This window comes from Lolium rigidum, chromosome 4 (genome assembly GCF_022539505.1).
Source record: "Lolium rigidum isolate FL_2022 chromosome 4, APGP_CSIRO_Lrig_0.1, whole genome shotgun sequence".
Lineage (NCBI taxonomy): Eukaryota > Viridiplantae > Streptophyta > Magnoliopsida > Poales > Poaceae > Lolium > Lolium rigidum.
The window spans coordinates 243,111,519-243,138,132 of NC_061511.1; the positions used below are offsets into that span (position 1 = coordinate 243,111,519).

The following is a 26,614-nucleotide window of genomic DNA, read 5'->3' on the forward strand; positions in this document are numbered from 1 at the left end:
GCGTCGGTAGGCAAGGCACCGTTGTCTCGGAGTCATCGATAGCCGGGGCATTGCGGCGATCATCAAGGCACCGTGACGGTAGCTAGGGCATTGCATCGAGCATCAAGGCACTCTGCATCCGTAGCCGTGGCATTGCATCGATCGTCAAGGCACACGCCTCGCCTCGCCTCGCATCGGTAGGCAAGGCACCGCCTTCTCGTAAGCGGTGCATTGTGTCGGATGCATCGGTAGGGCAACTACGCCTTAGATAATCGTACACCGTGTCGGTCCGGAAGGGCACCGCCTTCTCGTTAGCGGCTGCGATCGCGTTGGTTGGGTCGATAGGCAAGGCACAATTTTGCACTTGACTACTTGTACATGTGTTGTTTTACTTGAATAGTACAAAGCGCACACGAGGCGGGTGGGTGCAAGCGTGGCAAGGTATCACATGTGCCGAGCAACCCGAGCTAGGATGGTATGCTATTGTGCGACGCGTTGGCGTCATGCCAGCACCGTCGCACGGTAAGGTAACACTCTCCCTAGTCAGTTGGCAAGGCACTGCATCGGTAGCCAGGGCATTGCAGCGATCGGCAAGGCACTGCATCGGTAGCCAGGGCATTGCAGCGATCGGCAAGGCACTGCATCGGTAGCCAGGGCATTGCAGCGATCGGCAAGGCACTGCATATCGGTAGCCAGGGCATTGCAGCGATCGGCAAAGCACTGCATCGGTAGCTAGGGCATTGCAACGATAGGCAAGGCACTGCATCGGTAGCTAGGGCATTGCATCGATCGCCAAGGCACTGCCGCTCGGTAACAGAGTGAACTGCGTCAACATAGTGCACTTTGCATCGGTAGGCGGTGGCATTGCCTTCTCGTAAGCAATGCACAATGCTCGGTTGCAGTCGGTAGGCAACGCTGCGCCTTAGGTAACGTACGGTGACTCTGCATCGGTAGGAAGGGCACGTCGCCTTCTCGTAAGCGAGCCTTGACCGCGTCGGCCAGCGTCTTGTAGGCAAGGCATCATCGATAGCCGGGCATTGCAACGATCATCAAGGCACCGCATCGGTAGCTAGGGCATTACATCGATCATCAAGGCACTGCATCCGTAGCCGTGGCATTGCATCGATCGTCAAGGCAGTGCCTCGCCTATTTCATGAAGTTATATAGTGTCCGACCCCTAAACTACATACTTCTGAATTTGGGTACGAAAGTACGTGCACCCTCTTTGAGGTACGGAAATACGAAATACGCAGTGCATTGTGTCGGCTGCATCGGTAGGCAACTACTGCCTTAGATAATCGTACACTGTGTCGGTCGGAAGGGCACTCGCCTTCTCGTTAGCAAGTGCAACTGCGTTGGTTGGGTCGATAGGCAAGGCACAATTTTGCACTTGACTACTTGTACATGTGTTGTTTTACTTGAATAGTACAAATCGCACACGAGACGGGTGGGCGCAAGCGTGGCAAGGTATCACATGTGCCGAAGCAACCCGAGCTAGGATGGTATGCCATTGTGCGACGCGTTGGCGTCATGCCGCGACCGTCGCACGGTAAGGGAACACTCTCCCTAGTCGGTTGGCAAGGCACCTTGCATCGATAGCATCGGTAGCGTGGCATTGCCGGCGATCGGCAAGGCACCGCATCGGTAGCCGGGGCATTGCGACGTGACGGCAAGGCACCGCATCGGTAGCCGGGGCATTGCGGCCGATCGGCAAGGCACTCGCATCGGTAGCCGGGCATTGCGGCCGACGGCAAGGCATCAGCATCGGTAGCTAGGGCATTGCATCGATCGCCAAGGCACCGCTGCCTCGGGTAACGAGTGAACTGCGTCAACATAGTGCACCGCATCGGTAGGCGTGGCATTGCCTTCTCGTAAGCAATGCACAATGCTCGGTTGCGTCGATGAGGCAACTCGTCGCCTCAGTAACGGTGCACCGCATCGGTAGGAAGGGCACCGCCTTCTCGTAAGCGGGGCACTGCGCGTCGAGGCTGCGTCGGTAGGCAAGGCACTGTTGTCTCAGGTCATCGATAGCAAGGGCACTGCAACGATCAACAAGGTACTGCATCGGTAGCTAGGGCATTGCATCGATCATCAAGGCATTGCATCCGTAGCCAGGGCATTGCATCGATCGTCAAGGCACTGCCTCGCCTCGGCATCAGTAGGCAAGGCACTGCCTTCTCGTAAGCAGTGCATTGTGTCGGCTGCATCGGTAGGCAACTACTGCCTTAGATAATCGTACACTGCGTCGGTAGGAAGGGCACTGCCTTCTCGTTAGCAGTGCACTGCGTCGGTTGGGTCGATAGGCAAGGCACAATTTTGCACTTGACTACTTGTACATGTGTTGTTTTACTTGAATAGTACAAAGCGCACACGAGGCGGGTGGGTGCAAGCGCGGCAAGGTATCACATGTGCTGAGCAACCCGAGCTAGGATGGTATGCTATTGTGTGACGCGTTGGCGTCATGCTAGCACCATCGCACGGTAAGGGAACACTCTCCCTAGTCGTGCTCATCTCCCTCAATCAAAATTCAAAAGGCAATGGGTTATGTAGACATTGCGTTTAAGATGATACTTCACCAAACAGAATGGATAACAACACATTGCACTTCAAACAGATTGAACAATATAATACTATCACTCCATATACTAACCGCACATGCAGTTAAGATTCTAGATCTGCTGCAGCAGACATTATTTCATCTACAGGCAGACATCAAATTCACCATATTAAGTACTACTACAGAGTCTAGACTAAGTCTACAAACCAGCCAGGGTCATGCAACAGAATACCTTACTAGGAAATATCTACTATGCCCACAAAAACTGATCGGGTCTAACAACATTGCACTGTAGATTGATCACATTGGAAAGGCATCTGGCTGAAACCCCATGTCTATGGTGGTGTAGCTCATAATTTGGATCTCATTTCGTACGATGCTTATCAACATATGCCTGTGAGGAAAGAAATAGACAGGAATCAATCATAGGAAGATTAACGGTTGTGTGTGTCATTGAAGTGCATATTCAAGTTTTACCTTCACAAGTTTTTCAATCTTTGTTCCAGCCATGGTTATATAATCAGTTATCAATTCTTTAGTAGCTGGTACTTGATGCAGCTCAACTGAAGCAAGAACTTTATCGACGGATTTTTTCACTATCAGTTTATGAGCATCTTTGTTCAGATTGCCTTCTTTCCAAAATGGTTTCAGCAACTCCTTCACATGTTCTGCCAAATGAAAACGAAAATCTCTTGTTTTCTCAGTAATTGCTGCATCTTCTCTTTCAGAAGCTTTCACCATAGTATCACCATCCAGACCAGAGCGTTCCCTATCAGGTGCAACAAGGCCTGCAAACTCATTTGACCCTTTGGCTGACATGTTCCTTGCCAACTTGTCATCGTAATTCATTGGCTTGTTGGTATCTCCATCTATAACAACATTCCCAGTAGTGTGCTGACTTGAAGTGCTGCAAGATATGTTCGAGGACTTGAGAATATTAATACCTTTAACTTTGGAAAGGTTCATACTGTCAACAAGCGGGTCATATTGACTATATGAAGGTGATGTGCTGCCAGGAAAATCAACAAGAGGTACAAAAGGCACTGAAGTTATCCAAGGCTCGTCCTTGATTGGGGAAAGTTGCCCAGGTTGAGGTGAACTGCTTCCAAGTAAAGCAGGCCTAGATGTACCACAGCCCTTGTCAAATATAACATCTTTATGGAGACCAACCTTCTCGATACCAGGTGTTAACTGATGGAGGGATGGCATTCCTAGGTGAGCAGTTGCTCGGAAAGGTTGACTACCCAGGGAATAATCAGAGCTATTGTGGACCGGATTTCTGAACCCTGTTATACCATTTGAACTGTATGAGGCAAGGCTTGACCTTTGGAGATAGTCAGACTGTCGATACCGATAATCAGGATGTACCGGGTGCACTTCAAGGTAAGTTCCTGATATATGAGAATCACTTAGGCTGCTTGCTTTGGCAGCATCTGACAGCAGCTTTCCTCCATCTAAATGCAATCTGGGTAAGGTTCCCCTACAATCGAAGTAGCTATCAGAAGGCAAACTAGCATGGCGTCCCATGAAGTAAGGTTCATGATTCTTCTCTTGAACTATTGGGATCTGCACCAGCTCATTTACAGGAGGGGTAGGCTTTGCAGTCCATAAATCATCAGTTCTGCAAGACCTCTCTTCTGAAACCTTAGGAGTCGGCGAGTTATGTGCCACCACCCTATGATCTTCGCCATAAGAATGAATGAGGGTCCTATATAGCCCATGTTTCGACGAAGCAGCAAAGTTCTCGAAGTGTGGATCTTTCAAATTGGATGAACCTTGTGCTTCAGATCCTTCTTCAGACCCTGAGCACGGATGGGAGCAACCAGAAGTCCTTAGATTTACGGAGCAATCAAAAGTTTGTGGCTGCAAGATATTTTTAAAGATTATCCTATATAAAAAGCTCATACCTCTATGTTTTCCAGTACCAACTGGTGCAAGTGAACCAGCCTTTTCTTCTTCACTCCGCAGGTTACCAAAACCAGGACCCTCTCTTTCATGACGAAAAGCGCACTTCTTTCCTCTCTTGCAATGGCCTTGAGCGTAAAAGGTACATATAGGGGTTTTGGTTTTGCTCCTCAGATCTCCAACAGGAGATGAGCTACTAAATCTAGGTTGTAAAATAGGTTTAGTGAATTAGTGAACCAAATGATTGTTTAAGTAAGTAAAAGAGTGGCAAACACGACAGAAAAGATGGAAATACTGTTCGAAGGTTTAAAATTCCTAGTGCACACAAGAGCAGCAAGAATAATGGATGTACCTCAAAGCATTGGAATCTGGCAGTTTCTGTGATCCATGTGTATCATGCAGATAAAGACCTCCTGTTTTAGAAGTAGCTTCAATATCAGGACGTAGAAGATTGCCATTGGCAGCTTTCTTCAGAAATTTGACATTGTTATGAGGCTGCAGTGTTGGTTTCTTCTCAGCAGTAGTCACTCCAATAAAACCTAAATAATGTATGTTTACTATAAGATCCAAGTTGCAACATATACAACATATTCATCACACTGATCTTTAGAGAAGAATTCTACCTATATTCACCTATTTGTGTTACCCATTCTATATTCTACCAGTCAGCTAAAACACTTAAATCTCAAACAAACTGTTCACCACTCCAAATAGCTGAATCCCGATACTGTTGACCATCTCACCTAAAGGATTTTTTCATTCCAGCAGGCTGCAAAGCAGCTATACCATTACATAAATCAAATCACTGACTGAGAATCGTTCAGCGCAAGAATTCCCATGTAAGAAACAAAACTTGATTTAATATCCTTATGATTGGCTCCAGAACCAACTAATGTCGACTCTTGACTTTGGGATTTCAGTGTTTATTTCCAGTTTTAACGAAGCACAGAAGCTGAAACGCTTTAATTTTCAGGAAATTTGAGTTTTGAGCAAACAATAAATGGACACAGGCGATAGTTTAATCACAGGATATTGGATATAATAGTCCCAGATAAAAACAGTGTAGGGTATTAACTCGACCATGGCGGAACCAATGATGAGTAAATATGATCGAACTCGAAGGACAGGTCAAACAAACCAGTCAGTCATAGCTGATAGCATGATACAGGTCAAATTTGGTTTGTAAATGTTATGGATGTATTGGACAAGGACAGGAGCAGTAGTCACTTGGACAAGCTGTTTCTGGAGTTTGTGGAGTTCAAGTTGGCAAAAGAGTGATGGGACACAGGGAGTCCAAGTGAAAGGACAAGTACTTATTGCAACAACAGAAGGAAGAGAATTAGGAAAGGTTACAGGAAATTATAGGAAGACAACTTATTATATAATAGAAAGGTCTGCGGGGTCTAATTGAGCTAGGTCTTTCTTCCTCTTCTACTAAGGTTGACAACATTACACTTCACACTCTACAATTTTCATGATTCCATGACAAGTCTTTCCTGCTGTAAGGCGAAGGCCATAGGCTTGTCCATTTCATCCTTATATTTGTGAATCACGAGGTTAAGGCACAAACTAATCAAATGTACATCAAAATACTTCTCAAGACGGACCTATGACTCTTAACTTGCCATGCTTTCATACCAGTATCCAAGCCTGGCCAGTGGCCAACCTTACTCATCTGGAGCAACAAGTTGGACAGCCCTTCCTCAGAAGCAGTAATCACAAAATTAGCACAAGGGCGCATATTGCGCCGAGAGGACACAGGACACTTCATCATATTTGCCAAATGGTCGATTTGAGGGGCAACCAAATACTCTTCGCTCCTACGAAGAAATTATCAAATTGAGGATTTGCCTCAACAATTGCCAAGTTAAGCCGTTGGTTAACGAAGCGATAAAAAAGGAATCTAAACCATTAAATCTTCCATGAAGGATGGGTTTTAAAGCCACTCATCTACACTTATGTCACGCAACGTCACAACCATTAAATCTGCCATGAAGGATGGGTTTTTAAACCACTCGTCTACACTTATGTCACGCAACGTCACAACCAACTGCCCTAGATCCACGCTATGGCGTAATCTAGACGATATATACACAAACGACAACAAACTGCCTCAAACACGACGACATATCACTTCACTGCAGTACTGCAGAATGCTTGGCTCTACTATAGTACTGCAGCATCAAGCTACCATCTAGTTGCTGCGATACTGCATCAGCTGCTACACCATGACAAACACGCTTTAGCTTGTCGTTGTATGGCAACTAAGAGTACCTACAGCATCTTAAACAGACCAACACAAGCCATCAAGTCAAACCATACTCAGCAGCAATACTTCATCATAACCCAATAGCAGTGTCGGTACCATAAACACGCAGGACAGGCTACTATAGCGCAAGCACTAAAGGCTCGGTTCGACAGCTCCAAACCCTACATAACGGTATGTCGGATTTCTGGCCTTGTACTAGAAGCTCCAGACCCTACCAAGCACTCCTTCCACACAACCTAGCAAGTATCCATAATCAACCACATAAAAGGTGCGCCTTTTCCCTATTGGATCTCATATCCGAGTCTTGCCTACATAGATCTAGGCGTCTCAAAGCAATCACGCAGCACAACCAGAAGTACAAGCAGCATTGAAACCGATAAAGCATGCATGTAGAGGATGATCAGGGCGCTGGTTATACCGCAAGAGCCGTTGCCGATTGCCGCGTTCCTAGCCCTCTTCAGCCCCACCGGCCGCCCCGCCGCCTCCTCCGGCGGCTCCATCTCCGCATCCGCGATCTCCTTCTTCCGCAACCCGCCGACGGGGCCGGAGGCGCTCGCCATCCGGAGGCTACGCTGCTGCGGCGACGGCGGCAGGGGTTTGGTGGAGGGAGGGAGTGGCGGCGGCGATGTGCGTGGGTGGGGATGGTTGGATTGGGGGCAAAACCTTGCCGGCCGCTTCAGTTACTTGGCCCTCGCCTGTCTGCTCTGTCTCGCACTTGGATCGCCACGGCAGCAAGTCGCCTATATATGGGGGCCTGCCTGCCGCGGTGCCGCCTGCGCCGCTTGGGTGTCCGTTACCCCAAATCCGGAGAACCCGGTGGTATATTTTGGAGCACAATCATGATTTCATCGATTACCTATGACATGAAAAGACATGAAACACACAAATGAGTCAAGTCCTTTCAAAGACCGAGCACAGCACAAACATTATGATTGTAGTTGTGTATACTTGCCCACACTGATTTGTAAGTTGGGTCCTACTGTTGATTCTATAAATACAAGGTTGTGCACATATGCAGGAATGTGAAAGGATACGACTGAATTTTTGTTTGTTGAATCCGAATGCAGATCGGATAGTAGCGGATGCGGATTCGGATAAAAATAAATTCTTGAAACACCTGGTATAATGTTGGCATGGTGAAAAGTGTAGTCGTCTACACATGTCCACACCACCATGGAGACACCCTTAAATATGGTCCATTGAAGGCTAGATGGACGAAACTAAGATCAAACAAATCACCATGTACCTTTTCTTGCCGATTGGGCATCTGCGATACATCTGGTCCTCCTTTTTAGGAATGATGGCATTGAATATTATATTACCACATGAATAGCGGGCATAAAGCTTATGATGTTAAGTGGTGTGTGGAGCTAGGATCACCCATTGATATGATGAAAGGTAAAGCGTTGTCTCAAAGGTTTGCTAGGTTGATCAAATAAAGAACAGCGATATGAATTTTCCATTATACTTTGGTGTTGGGGGGATTCAGTAGGGTTCCATCGGTGTCATGGCCCTCAAACTTGCAATAAAACGTACTATATCCTATTTAGGTTAGTCCATATACGTTAGAGATAGTCCAACACTTAATAACTTAAAATACCGTCGAAGTATATGTATGTACCTGAACTAAAACACATCCTATTCCTAAGAAATAATATTAAGCAATAAATTTCCTTCGTATCATCCAAATCCGCACATACTAGCATGTGATTGTGAGATGACTAACAACTAGCTTGGAAGTTAGCACCCATCTCGGCCACGGTCATCCCCGTTGGACATGCAGGTAGGGCATGATATGAGGCACATGGACTACATGCTAGGCAAGCCACACACAAGAAAAGGCAATGTGAGTGTTACGTGTGCCACCCTGTGCTAGATCCTCACACTTTGTATTATCTAGGATTGTAGGAATCAAGGATACAATTGTCTCACTCGGAGGATGAATTCAACAAACGAGTTCCTAAGAAGGGAGAAGAGATGGTTTCAGCTAGGGAAACTATTGTTTAGATTACTATTTGATGTTTATGACTGGCTGCAAATGTGGCTTGTATACCTTGCTTTACTCCCGAGTTGGGACAATGTTGCGCTCATGGGCTTGTTTTCTTGCAGCCTTATGTGGTTCTCTGATTTATGGGCTTCCCATGAACTCCTATTATTTTGGTGTCTAACCCAAGGAACATAAAAATCCTATTTTTCCTATTTATAATTTTAGGAACTTTTCAGAGGTTAGTTAATTTGGGAAAATATAGCGTCAATATTTTTGGATAGTAAAGAGTACGAGACGAAACCGGGAGCTGGAACCACAGGAGCGGAAATGGAGCCCCCATGACGCTCGCTCCCCTCCAACGTCCGAGCAACTTTAGTGATTCGTTGTTGGCTCCACCTTGACCTAAAATATACTACATATATCCTCGGTTTGGTACTTTTCTAAGAAAAATGGCTCTATGAGGTGAAAGAAAGATAGAAGTATAGGGATTTGTAGCAGAAAAAATCGCGGAAATTCAATTCGGCTCCCGGGTGCGTATGCTCTCTCTACTAAAAAATTATATTTTGAAATATCGAAAAATTTGGACAAAAAATTCTACATGTACATCTTCATAATATACGTGCGTTCGTCAAGTTTCACGAAAAACCAATATTTTGTGTGGTCTATATAAAAAAGAGAAAGTTTATCTTGTGAAAAACATTATTTTTAGCACTGAATTTTGTCTTTTTTACACACGTCACATGATAAGTCTATTTTTTATGAAACGACTTTATGAGCACGTAGCACGTGAAGATGTACGTGCGAACTTTTAGTTTCAATTTTTTTAAATTTAAAATGTATGTAAGATGCATTTCAAAATATTGAGAGCATATGGACCCATGTTCCAAAACACCGCTCCCAAAAAATCGTCCTCCCCAGCGAAGACCATATCTACGGAAATGCAAGTAAAAGGATTGGATCTAGAAAGTTCTCACCGAGCCAAAGTGGAAGGACTCGAGGACGAATTTTTTAACGTGGCGATCTCCGCACCTAGGCATATCCCTCACATACTCGAGAATTCAAGGAGTTGCGCCCTAGAGGCAATAATAATAAGAGTTATTTATTATCTATAACTCCATGTTTATTATTAAATTTGTCTTTTATGCTATAACTATTGTGTTTCTCATATATGAGTCGAAGAAAAGCTCACAAACATGTGTAGACTGTAGAGAGATAAACAAGAAAGAAAAGTTCCTAGTCTTGCCTCTAAATATGACTAGCTCATTTATTGTTAGATGGTCAAGTTTCTCCAATCCGAAGATATGAGAGCTTAATGATTTAAGAATGGAATTTGTTCATCCCGGAGAAGGAGATAAATGATTGGGCCTTCTTGGTATTGTGATGTGAAGGTAACATGGGTTTGCCCACACATCATGTGATAATGATCACAGGATATCATCAATATAAACCAAACGAGAAAAGAGTAATTAATATGGGTCGCGGTTAACATGTATTGTGGTCAAACACTTAATTCACGATAATACCAAAGTCTCGCCTTTTGTTATCAAAATATCGTGCATAACATGTTCGAGTATGCAAAGGAGCCATCGCTAACGTTTAGGTCCAAATGTTGGTTATATATTGATCCGAAGGTGTTCGGACTCATGACTATGCATTAGAGAACCTGCCGGGTCACACGCTTAAGATGGAGAGTTCCCTTTATTGTATGTGGTTGAGAGAAGTTTCCCGGAATAGTTCCGCTACGGAAGTTTATTTTATGATTAAGGGAGAAACTATTGGAATCACTCTGAGGTTGTCAAAGTGATTAGTGGCAGCATTGGAAGTGCTCGAGTGTTTATATTTATTTATTTATTTATATTTGTATATATAGTGTTGGACTAAATAGGAACCCCTTAAGAGGTTCCTATATGGCTATATAGAAACCCACCTGAACTAACTGGCTGAACTGACTCATAGAAAATCACCCACCTGAACCAAACCCACCTGCCCCACGTAAAGAATAAAAAAAACCCAACCACCTACCTCGTAGCCCCCATCCGAATTGTCGTCTTCCACGACCTTGACTCCCCCGTCGAATTTCCCTGGCCATCTCCCCTAGTGCGTCACCCGGTTGCTTGCCTCCAGCGTCCCCTCCCTGGCCCAGTGTGACGCCCCGGTTCCTGGCCTTGGGCGCCTCCTCCCTCGTTCAATCGTCCCCTCACTGCCTTTCGGGCCCACACGAATGTATCTCCCCCATCACCTTCTCATCGTCGGTGAGACACCGCGCCACCCACGACCTTCCTCCTTCGCCAACGTGACCCGCACCCACCCTACCTCCTTCGTCTCCCCGCCCCAACCTGCCCCTTTCGCCGATGCGCCCTACACCCACCCTGCCTCCTTCGTCGGTGCACCCCACGCCGACCTGCCCCCTTTGATGCAACGCCACGTCCCCCGATCTGCTCCCTTTCCCAGATCGTCCCGCACCCAACATGCCACCTCCACCGGAGCGACCCGCCCTTGTCATGTATCCTTTACAGTGCAGGCATACCGACTCTTCTCCATCTCCCACAAGCGCTCCGTGCGTGCAACTCTGAACTTTATGTACCTCGACGATGATGCATGTCAAATGCATGCATGAACTTTGTAGTTTGTTGACACATATTTCCCACATATTTGTAACATATATGATTTATATCCATGTTTTATATTGATTTTTTGTGATTTACCAATGGTCCCCTTTATTTTGGTTATAACCAAGTAGGACAGAAAACCCTATTTTATGTATTTTTAGCTTTCATGGACCTAAACAAAGTCAAAAGGAGCTAGGATTCTAGGGTTGTCAATATTTTATCAATAGAAGCATCTAGAGCACCTGAACCTCACGAGAAGGGTCAGGTGACAAGGGATTAACTTGTCAATGCCTACAGATTGTAGACTTAGGGTTTCATAGAAAGTAGAGGGCAAGTAGATCTCGAAGGTTCAGCCGAAAAGGTGTTCGGCTCATAAAATACGGTGGTGTATTGACAATAAATTCGGTCCTTTTCTCTTCCCTCGGCTCCCCTTTATATAGGAGGTGGAGCCGAGGCTTTTCGTGTCGTGTAAGTTACAAACTGCGAGAGGCATATTGGGCCTTTCCTATTCTACTTTCCTTATCCGAAGTTCTCTAGGCTTCTGGGCCTTCAAAGCTTCGGGTTCTTTGGGCTTCACGTCCTCTCCAGATAACCCCGGTGTCTTATTCGGCATACCTATGTCAGTAACCCCCGAGATTTTGCTTGAATCGCAGAGTCGAGTAAAATCCCAATCGTAAAACCAAGTCGTATGTTTATAAAACTTTTGAATCATAATGAACATTTTGCTCAATGTCTATTTTGTACGAAGATGATGGTAGATGGGGCTGGTTCATCTGACGGATCAGGTACTAGTTAACTGCTCTTGTGGCAAACCCGCAAAAACCTACTTTAAGCTCTAGTCCCTAGACTCGAACTCGGAATACTGGCATAATTCAACACACGCCCCTTAAGGACTTATCGTGAACCGAATCCCAATTGTGTTTTATCGAGTATCTAACGCGTCCGTTAGGATTTTTCTTCGCATATGTTGACACAGATAAAGTGGGAGAACGCATTCGGGTGCGATACCACGCACACAGGACAAATCCTGGAGGTCTTACATTCGTAATCTTTTTCGAGTTATGGCATTCAGAGTTTTTATCGCGGCAGACGCGCTCTGAGAATATTTTGTCGAGTGCCTTTGTCGGCTAATGGAATTCTTGATTTATTCGAGTTGACTCGTGGGATTATATCTTGATCTCCCGATGGGAGTACATGACGAGTTATATGTAACTCGAAGATGTACGAATTGAGTTCTTCGCTTGCAATTATATATTGACTTGTCACTTTCTCTTCTTTTTCTTCTTCATATTTCATCAGGTGCGCGACCAGCGCTCCCGATGGGAGTAGCCCCCAAGGCTACAGCCGAGTGTTTGCACTTGGTTGTAGGCTCAACTTTTGTTATTTCGATCAACTCTATATTTTTCTTTTCACGTCTCCATCTTATCATAAATATGCACAATAATTCTGATAAGAGTAGCCCCCGAGCATATGAACAGGTGCTGGCATCTGGGCATAAGCTCTCGAATATTTTTCTTAACTATATATTGCTCCACCTCTCAAAGTTTTCTGCCCGGTATTTTTTTGCTTCACCTCCCGAAGTTTTCCTTACTGTGACATCGATGCTGACGAGAGCCACATATCGCCGTCTTGGAAAGACATGACTCTTGGTGTACCGCTGTTTTGTGGGTCCAAACTTCTGCACGCTCCACGTCGCGCAAGTGGGACGCGCACGTCCTCCGATATTCCCGACACGCGCGCAGTAACATTCTCGCAGTAAATTCGGAGTGAAAAGACCATTTACCCCATGAGTACGTGTAAACCTCAGGATCTCCTCTTTTCTCATCCAACGGATGAACTTCATCATCTTCCTCTATAAGATCTTACCCTACTCCTCTCTTTTCCCCTTCGCTGCGTCACACGTCTTCTCTCTCTGTTCTTCTTCCTCCTCGAGCATCTCGCGCCCGCACTCTGCTTCCTTTCTCTCTTTTCTCCACCGTGCCTTCCGCCATTGCTCCGCGCACCAAGCAGTGCAAAACCCGCGCTCCAGGCACCGAAGAGCGCGTGGAAAAGGCCAAGATCTCTAGATGGGAGAGGTCAAAACTTTCCGCGCAGGATAGGAAGATGCTGAAGAAGATGGGCCTAGTCAACAATGAAGCTATGCAGATGCCAGGAGACGAGAGTTCTCCCCATCCTCCTATCGGTTACCGGGTAATCTTCGTTGACTTCCTCATTCACGGCCTCTCTGTTCCTGTTCACGAATTTCTCCGAGGCCTCCTTTTTATCTATGGGATCCAGCTGCACCAGCTGACCCCCAATTATCTCCTTCACATCTCCATTTTCATCACTATTTGCGAGTGCTTCGTGGTCATCCAACCTCACTGGGGCCTATGGAAGCGTGATACGCGTACAGCACGCGTCCGTTGGGAACCCCAAGAGGAAGGTGTGATGCGTACAGCGGCAAGTTTTCCCTCAGAAAGAAACCAAGGTTTATCGAACCAGGAGGAGCCAAGAAGCACGTTGAAGGTTGATGACGGCGAGATGTAGTGCGGCGCAACACCAGGGATTCCGGCGCCAATGTGGAACCTGCACAACACAACCAAAGTACTTTGCCCCAACGAAACAGATGAGGTTGTCAATCTCACCGGCTTGTCAGTAACAAAGGATTAGATGTATAGTGTGGATGATGATTGTTTGCGAGAAAACAGTAGAACAACTATTGCGATAGATTGTATTCAATGTAAAAGAATGGACCGGGGTCCACGAGCTCACTAGAGGTGTCTCTCCCATAAGATAAATAGCATGTTGGGTAAACAAATTACGATCGACCAATTGACAAATAGAGAGGGCATGACCATGCACATACATGATATGATGAGTATTGTGAGATTTAATTGGGCATTACGACAAAGTACATAGACCGCTATCCAAGCATGCATCTATGCCTAAAAGTCCACCTTCGAGGTTATCATCCGAACCCCTTCCAAGTATTAAGTTGCAAACAACGAGAAAATTGCATTAAGTATGGTGCGTAATGTAATCAATAACTACATCCTCGGACATAGCATCAATGTTTTATCCCTAGTGGCAACAACACATCCACAACCTTAGAACTTTCTCGTCACCGTCCCGGATTTAATGGAGGCATGAACCCACTATCGAGCATAAATACTCCCTCTTGGAGTTAAGAGTAAAAACTTAGCCGAGCCTCTACTAATAACGGAGAGCATGCAAGATCATAAACAACACATAGGTAATAGATTGATAATCAACATAACATAGTATTCTCTATCCATCGGATCCCGACAAACACAACATATAGAATTATAGATAGATGATCTTGATCATGTTAGGCAGCTCACAAGATCCGACAATGAAGCACATGAGGAGAAGACAACCATCTAGCTACTCGCTATGGACCCATAGTCCAGGGGTGAACTACTCACTCATCACTCCGGAGGCGACCATGGCGGTGAAGAGTCCTCCGGGAGATGATTCCCCTCTCCGGCGAGGTGCCGGAGGCGATCTCCCGAATCCCCGAGATGGGATTGGCGGCGGCGGCGTCTCGGTAAGGTTTTCCGTATCGTGGCTCTCCGTACCGGGGATTTCGCGACGAAGGCTTTAAGTAGGCGGAAGGGCAACGCGGGGGCCACACGAGGGCCCCACACACCGGGCCGCGCGGCCAAGACTCGGGCCGCGCCGCCCTGTTGTGGCGGCGCCTCGTGGCCCCACTTCCTTTCCCCTTCGGTCTTCCGGAAGCTTCGTGCAAAAATAGGACCCCGGGCGTTGATTTCGTCCAATTCCGAGAATATTTCCTTACTAGGATTTCTAAAACCAAAAACAGCAGTAACATGACAATCGGCTCTTCGGCATCTCGTTAATAGGTTAGTGCCGGAAAATGCATAAATACGACATATAATGTGTATAAAACATGTAGATATCATCAATAATGTGGCATGGAACATAAGAAATTATCGATACGTCGGAGACGTATCAGCATCCCCAAGCTTAGTTCTCGCTCGTCCCGGCAGGTAAACGATAACAAAGATAATTTCCGGAGTGACATGCCATCATAACCTTGATCATACTATTGTAAACATATGTAATGAATGCAGCGATCAAAACAATGGTAATGACATGAGTAAACAACTCGAATCATAAAGCAACGACTTTTCATGAATAGTACTTCAAGACAAGCATCAATAAGTCTTGCATAAGAGTTAACTCATAAAGCAATAAATCAAAGTAAAGGTATTGAAGCAACACAAAGGAAGATTAAGTTTCAGCGGTTGCTTTCAACTTGTAACATGTATATCTCATGGATAATTGTCAATGTAAAGTAATATAACAAGTGCAATATGCAAGTATGTAGGAATCAATGCACAGTTCACACAAGTGTTTGCTTCTTGAGGTGGAGAGAAATAGGTGAACCGACTCAACATAAAAGTAAAAGAAAGGTCCTTCAAAGAGGAAAGCATCGATTGCTATATTTGTGCTAGAGCTTTGGTTTTGAAAACATGAAACAATTTTGTCAACGGTAGTAATAAAGCATATGTATCATGTAAATTATATCTTACAAGTTGCAAGCCTCATGCATAGTATACTAATAGTGCCCGCACCTTGTCCTAATTAGCTTGGAATAACGGATCATCGCAATACACATGTTTTAACCAAGTGTCACAAAGGGGTACCTCCATGCCGCCTGTACAAAGGTCTAAGGAGAAAGCTCGCATTTTGGATTTCTCGCTTTTGATTATTCTCAACTTAGACATCCATACCGGGACAACATGGACAACGAGATAATGGACTCCTCTTTAATGCATAAGCATGTAGCAACAATTAGTGTTCTCATATGGGATTGAGGATATATGTCCAAAACTGAAACTTCCACCATGATTCATGGCTTTAGTTAGCGGCCCAATGTTCTTCTCTAACAATATGCATGCTCTAACCATTAAAGTGGTAGATCTCTCTTACTTCGTGACAAGACGGACATGCATAGCAACTCACATGATATTCAACAAAGAGTAGTTGATGGCGTCCCCGAAACATGGTTATCGCACAACAAGCAACTTAATAAGAGATAAAGTGCATAAGTACATATTCAATACCACAATAGTTTTTAAGCTATTTGTCCCATGAGCTATATATTGCAAAGGCGAATGATGGAAATTTAAAGGTAGCACTCAAGCAATTTACTTTGGAATGGCGGAGAAATACCATGTAGTAGGTAGGTATGGTGGACACAAATGGCATAGTGGTTGGCTCAAGGATTTTGGATGCATGAGAAGTATTCCCTCTCGATACAAGGTTTAGGCTAGCAAGGTTATTTGAAACAAACACAAGGATGAACCGGTGCAGCAAAACTCACATAAAAGACACATTGTAAACATTATAAGACTCTACACCGTCTTCCTTGTTGTTCAAACTCAATACTAGAAATTATCTAGACTTTAGAGAGACCAAATATGCAAACCAAATTTTAGCAAGCTCTATGTATTTCTTCATTAATGGGTGCAAAGTATATGATGCAAGAGCTTAAACATGAGCACAACAATTGCCAAGTATCAAATTATTCAAGACATTTTAGAATTACTACATGTAGCATTTCCCGATTCCAACCATATAACAATTTAACGAAGAAGATTCAACCTTCGCCATGAATACTATGAGTAGAGCCTAAGGACATATTTGTCCATATGCAACAGCGGAGCGTGTCTCTCTCCCACACAATGAATGCTAGGATCCATTTTATTCAAACAAAACAAAAATAAAAACAAACCGACGCTCCAAGCAAAGCACATAAGATGTGATGGAATAAAAATATAGTTTCAAGGGAGGAACCTGATAATGTTGTCGATGAAGAAGGGGATGCCTTGGGCATCCCCAAGCTTAGACGCTTGAGTCTTCTTAAAATATGCAGGGGTGAACCACCCGGGCATCCCCAAGCTTAGAGCTTTCACTCTCCTTGATCATATTGTATCATCTCCTTCTCTTGATCCTTGAAAACTTCCTCCACACCAAACTCGAAACAACTCATTAGAGGGTTAGTGCATAATAAAAATTCACATGTTCAGAGGTGACATAATGATTCTTAACACTTCTGGACATTGCACAAAGCTACTGGACATTAATGGAACAAAGAAATTCATCCATCATAGCAAAAGAGGCGATGCGAAATAAAAGGCAGAATCTGTCAAAACAGAACGGTCCGTAAAGATGGATTTTATTGAGGCACCAGACTTGCTCAAATGAAAATGCCCAAATTGAATGAAAGTTGCGTACATATCTGAGGATCACGAACGTAAATTGGCATAATTTTCCGAGCTACCTACAGAGAGGCAGGTCGAAATTCGTGACAACAAAGAAATCTGTTTCTGCGCAGTAATTCAAATCTAGTATGAACCTTACTATCAAAGACTTTACTTGGCACAACAATGCAAAACTAAGATAAGGAGAGGTTGCTACAGTAGTAACAACTTCCAAGACTCAAATATAAAATAAAGGTACTGTAGTAAAAACATGGGTTGTCTCCCATAAGCGCTTTTCTTTAACGCCTTTCAGCTAGGCGAGAAAGTGTATATCAAGTGTTATCAAGAGACGAAGTATCAACATCATAACTTGTTCTAATAATAGAATCAAAATGTAACTTCATTCTCTTTCTAGGGAAGTGTTCCATACCTTTCTTGAGAGGAAATTGATATTTAATATTACCTTCCTTCATATCAATGATGGCTCCAAACCATCCTCTAGCTTTCTAGGAATAGAAGTTTCAAGTTTTAGTTTCTCCTCTCTAGCTTTTATGAGAGCATTTGTAATATGTTTTGTGAAAGCCAAGTTTATAGCACTAGCATTGGGACTCTTAGCAAGTTTTTGTAAGAACTTTATAACTTCAGAGATGTGGCAATCATCAAAATCCAAACCATTATAATCTAAAGTAATGGGATCATCATCCCCAATGTTGGTAAAAATTTCAGCAGTTTTATCACAGGCAGTTTCAGCAGTTTCCGGCAGTTTTGCAGGCTTTGCGTTAGAAGTGGTAGCATTGCCAACACCAATTATTTTACCATTGATAGTAGGAGGTGCAGCAACATGTGAATCATTAACATTACTAGTGGTGGTAACAGTCCAAACTTTAGCTACATTATTCTCTTTAGCAAGTTTTTCATTTTCTTCTCTTTCCCACCTAGCATGCAATTCGGCCATCAATCTTATATTCTCATTAATTCTAACTTGGATGGCATTTGCTGTAGTAACAATCTTATTTTCAATATCCTTATTAGGCATAACTTTCAATTTTAAAAGATCAACATCAGAGGCAAGACTATCAACCTTAGAAGCAAGAATATCAATTTTATTGAGCTTTTCCTCAACAGATTTGTTAAAAGCAGTTTGTGTACTAATAAATTCTTTAAGCATAGCTTCAAGTCCAGGGGTGTGTTCCTATTATTGTTGTAAGAATTCCCATAAGAATTACCATAATCAGTTACCATTATTATAAGGATATGGCCTATAGTTATTACTAGAATTGTTCAGATAAGCATTGTTGTTGAAATTATTATTTTTAATGAAGTTTACATCAACATGTTCTTCTTGGGCAACCAATGAAGCTAACGGAACATTATTAGGATCAACATTAGTCCTATCATTCACAAGCATAGACATAATAGCATCAATCTTATCACTCAAGGAAGAGATTTCTTCGACGGAATTTACCTTCTTACCTTGTGGAGCTCTTTCAGTGTGCCATTCAGAGTAATTAATCATCATATTATCAAGAAGCTTTGTTGCCTCACCAAGAGTGATGGACATAAAGGTACCTCAAGCAGCTGAATCCAATAGGTTCCGCGAAGAAAAGTTCGATCCTGCATAAAAGGTTTGGATGATCATCCAAGTAGTCGATCCATGGGTTGGGCAATTTTTAACCAAAGATTTCATTCTTTCCCAAGCTTGTGCAACATGCTCATTATCCAATTGTTTAAAATTCATTATGCTACTCCTCAAAGATATAATTTTAGCAGGGGGATAATATCTACCAATAAAAGCATCTTTGCATTTAGTCCATGAATCAATACTATTCTTAGGCAGAGATAGCAACCAATCTTTAGCTCTTGCTCTTAATGAGAAAGGAAACAATTTTAATTTAATAATGTCACCATCTACATCCTTATACTTTTGCATTTCACACAATTCAACAAAATTATTGAGATGGGCGGCGGCATCATCGGAACTAACACCGGAAAATTGCTCTCGCATAACAAGATTCGATAGAGCGAGGTTTAATTTAAAAGAATTCTGCTGTAGCGGCAGGTGGAGCAATAGGTGTGCATAAGAAATCATTATTATTTGTGGTTGTGAAGTCACACAACTTAGTATTTTCAGGAGTGGCCATTTTAGCAGTAGTAAATAAAGCAAACTAGATAAAGTAAATGCAAGTAACTAATTTTTTTGTGTTTTTGATATAGAGTGCAAGACAGTAAATAAAGGAAAGCTAGCAACTAATTTTTTTGTGTTTTGATATAATGCAGCAAACAAAGTAGTAAATAAAATAAAGCAAGACAAAAATAAAGTAAAGAGATTGGATTGTGGAGACTCCCCTTGCAGCGTGTCTTGATCTCCCACAGCAACGGCGCCGAGAAAATATCTTTGCTGGCGTGTAGTTGACGTGGGAGTTAGAAATCTTTGTGGTGTAGCTTTTCTTCAGTTCCCCGGCAACGGCGCCAGAAAATATGCGTGATACGCGTACAACACGCGTCCGTTGGGAACTCCAAGAGGAAGGTGTGATGCGTACAGCGGCAAGTTTTCCCTCAGAAAGAAACCAAGGTTTATCGAACCAGGAGGAGCCAAGAAGCACGTTGAAGGTTGATGACGGCGAGATGTAGTGCGGCGCAACACCAGGGATTCCGGCGCCAACGTGGAACACTGCACAACACAACCAAAGTACTTTGCCCCAACGAAGCAGTGAGGTTGTCAATCTCCAGAAGCTGTCTGTAACAAAGGATTAGATGTATAGTGTGGATGATGATTGTTTGCAGAAAACGATAGAACAAGTATTGCGGTAGATTGTATTCAATGTAAAAGAATGGACCGGGGTCCACGAGTTCACTAGAGGTGTCTCTCCCATAAGATAAATAGCATGTTGGGTGAACAAATTACGATCGAGCAATTGACAAATAGAGAGGGCATGACCATGCACATACATGATATGATGAGTATTGTGAGATTTAATTGGGCATTACGACAAAGTACATAGACCGCTATCCAGACATGCATCTATGCCTAAAAAGTCCACCTTCGAGTTATCATCCGAACCCCTTCCGGTATTAAGTTGCAAACAACGAGACAATTGCATTAAGTATGGTGCGTAATGTAATCAATAACTACATCCTCGGACATAGCATCAATGTTTTATCCCTAGTGGCAACAACACATCCACAACCTTAGAACTTTCATCCTTGTCCCATATTTAATGGAGGCATGAACCCACTATCGAGCATAAATACTCCCTCTTGGAGTTAAGAGTAAAAACTTGGCAGAGCCTCTACTAATAACGGAGAGCATGCAAGATCATAAACAAAACATAGGTAATAGATTGATAATCAACATAACATAGTATTCTCTATCCATCGGATCCCGACAAACACAACATATAGAATTACGAGATAGATGATCTTGATCATGTTAGGCAGCTCACAAGATCCAGACAATGAAGCACATGAGGAGAAGACGACCATCTAGCTACGCTATGGACCCATAGTCCGAGGGTGAACTACTCACTCATCACTCCGGAGGCGACCATGGCGGTGAAGAGTCCTCCGGGAGATGATTCCCCTCTCCGGCGGGGTGCCGGGAGGCGATCTCCTGAATCCCCGAGATGGGATTGGCGGCGGCGTCTCGATGAGGTTTTCCGTATCGTGGCTCTCCAGTGCTTGGGGATTTCGCGACGAAGGCTTTAAGTAGGCGGAAGGGCAACGCGGGGGCCACACGAGGGCCCCACACACCAGGGCCGCGCGGCCAAGACCTGGGCCGCGCCGCCACTGCTGTGGCGGCGCCTCGTGGCCCCACTTCCTTTCCCCTTCGGTCTTCCGGAAGCTTCGTGCAAAAATAGGATCCTGGGCGTTGATTTCGTCCAATTCCGAGAATATTTCCTTACTAGGATTTACGAAACCAAAAACAGCGGAAAACTGACAAGCGGCTCTTCGGCATCTCGTTAATAGGTTAGTGCCGGAAAATGCATAAATACGACATATAATGTGTATAAAACATGTAGATATCATCAATAATGTGGCATGGAACATAACAAATTATCGATACGTCGGAGACGTATCAAAGCGCATCTTTTACCTCTGACGCAACAGCTCGAAGAATGTCATCTACAACGTAGGTGGTGTTTGCATCTGCGTTCGTCGAGAAGTCGGCTATTTTGATGTGAAGTTCGCCGACTCCGTCCAAGGCTGACGCAGAAAGTGGCTTTACTTCAAGGACGAATCTACAAATGCTTAGGAATATGGGCTTGCCCTCTTTGATGCTTCCAAAGATATTAAAAGGTGCAAGTCTTGGGATGCAGAGGCTTCGGCCGAAGAAAAGGCAGCCACTGATGCTCTTATTGCGTGCATCCAAGAGCTTCAGAACACAGATGGGGCGGAATTGTCAGGTGTGCAGATTATTGCTCACTTCCTGCGCATCCGAATTCGGCCTCTCCAAGCTCGAAAAAATCCCATTTGTATGTGTTCGGGCGATGAAGATTCTGATAGAGTCTCTATCGAGCTTCCTTTGAAGGACTTGGAGAAACTTGTCCGCCGCTTCACTTCCTTGAGAAAAAATCATAAAGTCCCTTCTTCCTGCCGCGTAGAACCATTCAGTGGTTCCCACGACCTTCCTGACGTAAGTAATTTCCTTCGAGTTGTATTCCTGTTTTTTATTGCACTTATGTTTACTTCGTGTTTTGATAGATTTATGTTTCCTTCCCGTACTTTTTTGTCTACAGAACCACCAAATTATTTCCTCTGTCCCTCCGCTGCCTAAAGGTGGTGAAGTGGATGAGCGAGCCGTTGTTCACGACGACTCGAAAGAGTCCTCCGTTTCTGAAAGCGAACCCGCTGAATCTCAAAGAACTGCGGGTTTCTTTGACAAAGACTCAGAATCAGAGCAGCACTCTCACTCTGCTCAATCCGTTTCTCCTCCTCCTGCTGCTTCTCCGAAGAAAGGCAATAGGAAGAGAGAGACGATGACGAAGAAGATTCCGACGCATCCAAACTCACCGAACCAGCCGCTGAAGAATCTTCTCCCGAAGATCAAGAAATCTTCCACCCCTACGCTATGACCGGCGTCGTTAGCTCATAATTTGCTCTTTCTTGTTTCTTTATATCTTCTTTATTTTAGTTCCTTTATGTTTATTTTGCTGCTATATTGACAGAGCTGACGAAGAATTGGAGCCCGAAGCTCATGGGCCAGCTAACACGAGCACCTCCAACACGTTGGTCCTTTTGTAGGATCATTGTGTTACGCTAGAAACGTCGCCTCCCCCGCAAGTTGATCCACAAGCATCGGCGCTAGTGCCCAATCCCCGAGCACCGAAGCCGAAGAAAGCTAAAACCGGGGCGGCTGGCAAACAGGAGCTTGCTACTGAGAGTATGTCGGCTCCTCTCCTTGAGGACGTAAGTTGCCTTTTCCTGTTTGTCGCCTTTTTTGCTTAACTCAAAAGATCTTGTACTTGGCACTATATTTATTTATTGTCAACTTTTTTGCAGCCCTTGATGAAGCAGTTGTTCAACTTGGACTCCTGGTTTATCGGGTTGCGCGATGAGGCCGTGACTTTAAGAGGTAAAGCTTTGACGCTCTTTGCATTTTGTATATTCTTATCTTGTTTATGCATCCTATCTTATCTTTTCCTTCCAGAGGCGTTGCGTCGTGCCGAGGAACGCGCTGATGATCTGGAGGCTAAGCTCAAAGCCAGCAAGGAAGCTTGCAAGAGGGCTAAGAAGGATGCAGTCGACGTCAAAGATCTTCGCCAAAGACTTCAGGCCGCCGAAGATGCTTTGAGCGACAAGGAGGCCAAGCAGGTCGAGCGCGAGAATGATATAATCACGCGCCTGGAGATGAAATCTCGAAGATTCTCAAGTAATACTATCTTTCCTTTTGTCCTTCCGCTTTTCCTTGTGCTAAAATTATCTTTGGTGTTGACGAAGTCCTGGTTTTCCCCAGCAGGGAAAATGGGTGATCAGTACACTTTGAGCCAAGAATCGGATGACCGTCTCGTGGACACTCTCGATATTCTTGAGCACAACTGCGACCTAGCGCGCAAGTGCTTACTTTCTGCGCGAAATGCATTGAAGCGCGTCTTCCCCCACTTCTTCCCGAAGGATACTCAACCCAAAATTTTATCCCAGCTTGCCTAGCATTTTCTGGCACAGGATGATCCAGCTTTAGCCTATCGTCAAGCGAGCTTGAAGATTGGAGTCGAAGGGACCATCGCTCTTGTAGCGGCCATCGGCCAAAAAGTCGACCGGGTGAAGACTGCCGTTCCCAAGGGTTTGAATTCCGAGAAGTGGAAGGCTCTGGTGAAAGACGCTGAGCTTTACTCGAAGAGGCTTTTCGCGTTTCTTGACCCGAAGTCCTCCGCCTTTGCTAGCGATGCCCAAACGGAGGTCGGGTAGATCAACTTGCACTTCCTTTTTGTTTTCCTTTTTGTAGATACTACCTGCTTTTGGTACTCCCAACCATTTGTGTAGGCTCCCTATGAGACGTATTTTGTAAAGACTCGTTGATGTAATATGCTCTGACTATGAATGAAAAATGTGTCTTGCCAAATGATTGAGGTCGATATTTTCCTATCTTCCAGTTGATTTTTGACAACTATACTCGGGCTGGTCCTTCCAACACTTCTCCTGCTACCTCCCATTCCGCTAGAGTACCTGACGGTGCCTCCTTGGACATTTCATCATGTCTTCACTTAGCGGGGCAGGAGATAGCTGACCTACGACAGCAATTGCAGTCGATGAAAAAAATAACCGTAATTGTTATGGAGCAATCTCGTAACTGTGGCATCTTGTTAATAGGTTAGTGCCGGAAAATATATAAAAGTGCAACAAAGCATGAGCAAAACAAATATAAATTGGTGTAAAACAAGCATGGAGCATCAAAAATTATAGATACGTTTGAGATGTATCACATAGTTTGTGTTGAATTGAACCCCAGATATTGTTTTTAGTGCTATTGCATGTTCGTGATTGGTACTTTGTCATTATTTGGTTGGGAGATTATATATTCAGATTTTGTTGTAATCATTATTACTCTGGTCCATATCATGTTTGACATTTGTGAGTAGTTCCCCACGTTCTTAAGGGCATATGATGATCTGGCTATGATTCTATATGATGTGCAATGAGTATTTGGTCAAGTTTCTATCTTTTATGTTGTTCTATGATGGTTTTATGCGAACATCGACTGTATATTACTCCACATATATGGGCTCATAGGGCTGCACTTTAATGTAATGCATTAGTGTTGGAAGGGTCGCAATGAGAAAAACCGTCTTCCAATATTATGGGTTGCATTAGAGGGGTTTATGTCGGTGACCAATGATCTTATGGCTATGGTGGGACATTTATCTATTAATGATTCATATACTTGCTCGTGAAAATGGTCTAGGACCCACCATAAGGGGTGTATTTGCACATATTTATGGCTGCACCTAACTTAGGTTCCGCCCTTAATTGAATAAAACTTGACAAAATATTTATCGTGTTGTTTAGAACTCAAATGGTAGTGAATCCATGCGGTCATCGGGAACTTTAGTCTCATATAAGCACACACACTTGAGCTTTTCCTCTTGCTACATCGAGGATTTGTCTTTTCTCTCATCGAGAGCATTTACTTATTTGCTATTTACTTTCTACTCTTTATTTTTATTGCAAACTATACAACCAAAAACACCGAAACTGCTACTTTATTATTATTGCTTTCTTGTCAACTTTGCTAACCAATACCTACAGCTCCTCCTGGGTTCAACAACCTTTCTTATTGAAAAGTACTACAATTTATCTCCTGCACTTGGGAGCCATCAGCATCACGTCCTAACATAGAGATGATGCAACATATCTCTCTTATACTCCACAAGAAAGGGAAAACTTCATGCAATCTTGTATTAAGAATTAACAGAGTATATCCATAAGTACTTTGACATGATGTTTGTGTTGGAGTTATGCCCGAGAGGCAATAATAAAGTAGTTATTGTTATATCTTAGTGTTCATGATAAATGTTTACACCCCATGCTATAATTGTATTAACCGGAAACATTAATACATGTGTGTTGTGTAAACAACCCGAGTCCCTAGTAAGCCTCTCGTTTAACTATCTTGTTGATTAATAAATGATCATGGTTTCCTGATCATGAACATTGGATGTTATTAATAAAAAGATCATATCATTAGGTGAATGATGTGATGGACACACACCCATAGTAAGCATAGCATAAGATCGAGTCATTAAGTTCAACTTGCTATAAGCTTTCGATACATAGTAGATCATGTAAATCACTTACACCGGAAGGGTACTTTGATTACATCAAACGCCACTACGTAAATGGGTGGTTATAAAGATGGGATTGAGTATTCGGAAAGTATGAGTTGAGGCATATGGATCAAGAGTGGGATTTGTTCATCCCGATGACGGATAGATATACTCTGGGCCCTCTCGGTGGAATGTCGTCTAATTAGCTTGCAAGCATGTGACAAGGTCACAAGAGATGACATACCATGGTACGAGAAAAGAGTACTTGTCGGTAACGAGGTTGAACTAGGTATGGAGATACCGATGATCGAACCTCGGACAAGTAAAGTATCGCATGACAAAGGGAATCGGTATCGTATGTTAATGGTTCAATCGATCACTAAGTTATCGCTGAATGTGTGGGAGCCATTATGGATCTCTAGGTACCACTATTGGTTATTGGTCGGAGAGGAGTCTCGATCATGTCCGCATAGTTCACGGACCGTAGGGTGACGTGCTTAAGGTTCGATGTTGTATAGTAGCTTCGGAATATGAGATGGAGACCAAATGTTGTTTGGAGTCTCGGATGGGATCCAGGACATCACGAGGAGGTCCGTAATGGTCCGGAGAATAAGATTCATATAATGGAAGTCATCTTCCGGGGTTCAGGAAAAGTTTCGGTGTTTTGACCGGAGCTTCTAGAAGATTCTAGAGGGACACCGGTGGGCCCATCACCCCGGGAAGGGCCACATGAGTTCTACATGGCCTAGTGGGACAGGCACACTATGACATGTGGTCCCAAGTCGGCCAGTGATGACCCACACGTATAGGGGGTGTA

General features: G+C 44.0%; 2 protein-coding genes across 3 annotated transcripts in view; one reads left to right on the top strand and one right to left on the bottom strand.

Moving 5' to 3' along the window:
• Positions 1-2,620: 2,620 nt before the first annotated feature.
• LOC124707416 (zinc finger CCCH domain-containing protein 36-like) lies at positions 2,621-7,285 on the bottom strand. 2 transcript variants are annotated; one of them, XR_007004853.1, is made up of 6 exons: positions 7,129-7,285; positions 4,794-4,980; positions 4,444-4,643; positions 3,014-4,338; positions 2,769-2,930; positions 2,621-2,678 (listed from the first exon to the last, which is right to left on the bottom strand). XR_007004853.1 is itself a non-coding variant. In XM_047239073.1 (5 exons), the coding sequence occupies exons 1-5, from the start codon at positions 7,268-7,270 to the stop codon at positions 2,901-2,903; spliced, it is 1,884 nt and encodes a 627-aa protein (XP_047095029.1). In that variant the 5' UTR covers positions 7,271-7,285; the 3' UTR covers positions 2,621-2,900. The 2 variants fall into 2 exon arrangements, 1 of the variants encoding a protein (XP_047095029.1); XM_047239073.1 differs by having other exon boundaries at positions 2,621-2,930.
• A 15,633-nt stretch (positions 7,286-22,918) lies between these two features.
• Positions 22,919-26,614, top strand: part of LOC124648503 (putative E3 ubiquitin-protein ligase RING1a) — a 39,269-nt gene continuing 35,573 nt past the window's right edge. Inside the window, exons 1-3 of the mRNA XM_047188260.1 lie at positions 22,919-22,942; positions 23,036-23,108; positions 23,184-23,405. Coding sequence (XP_047044216.1) covers positions 22,919-22,942; positions 23,036-23,108; positions 23,184-23,405 — 319 coding nt within the window. The remainder of the gene's footprint in view (positions 22,943-23,035; positions 23,109-23,183; positions 23,406-26,614) is intronic.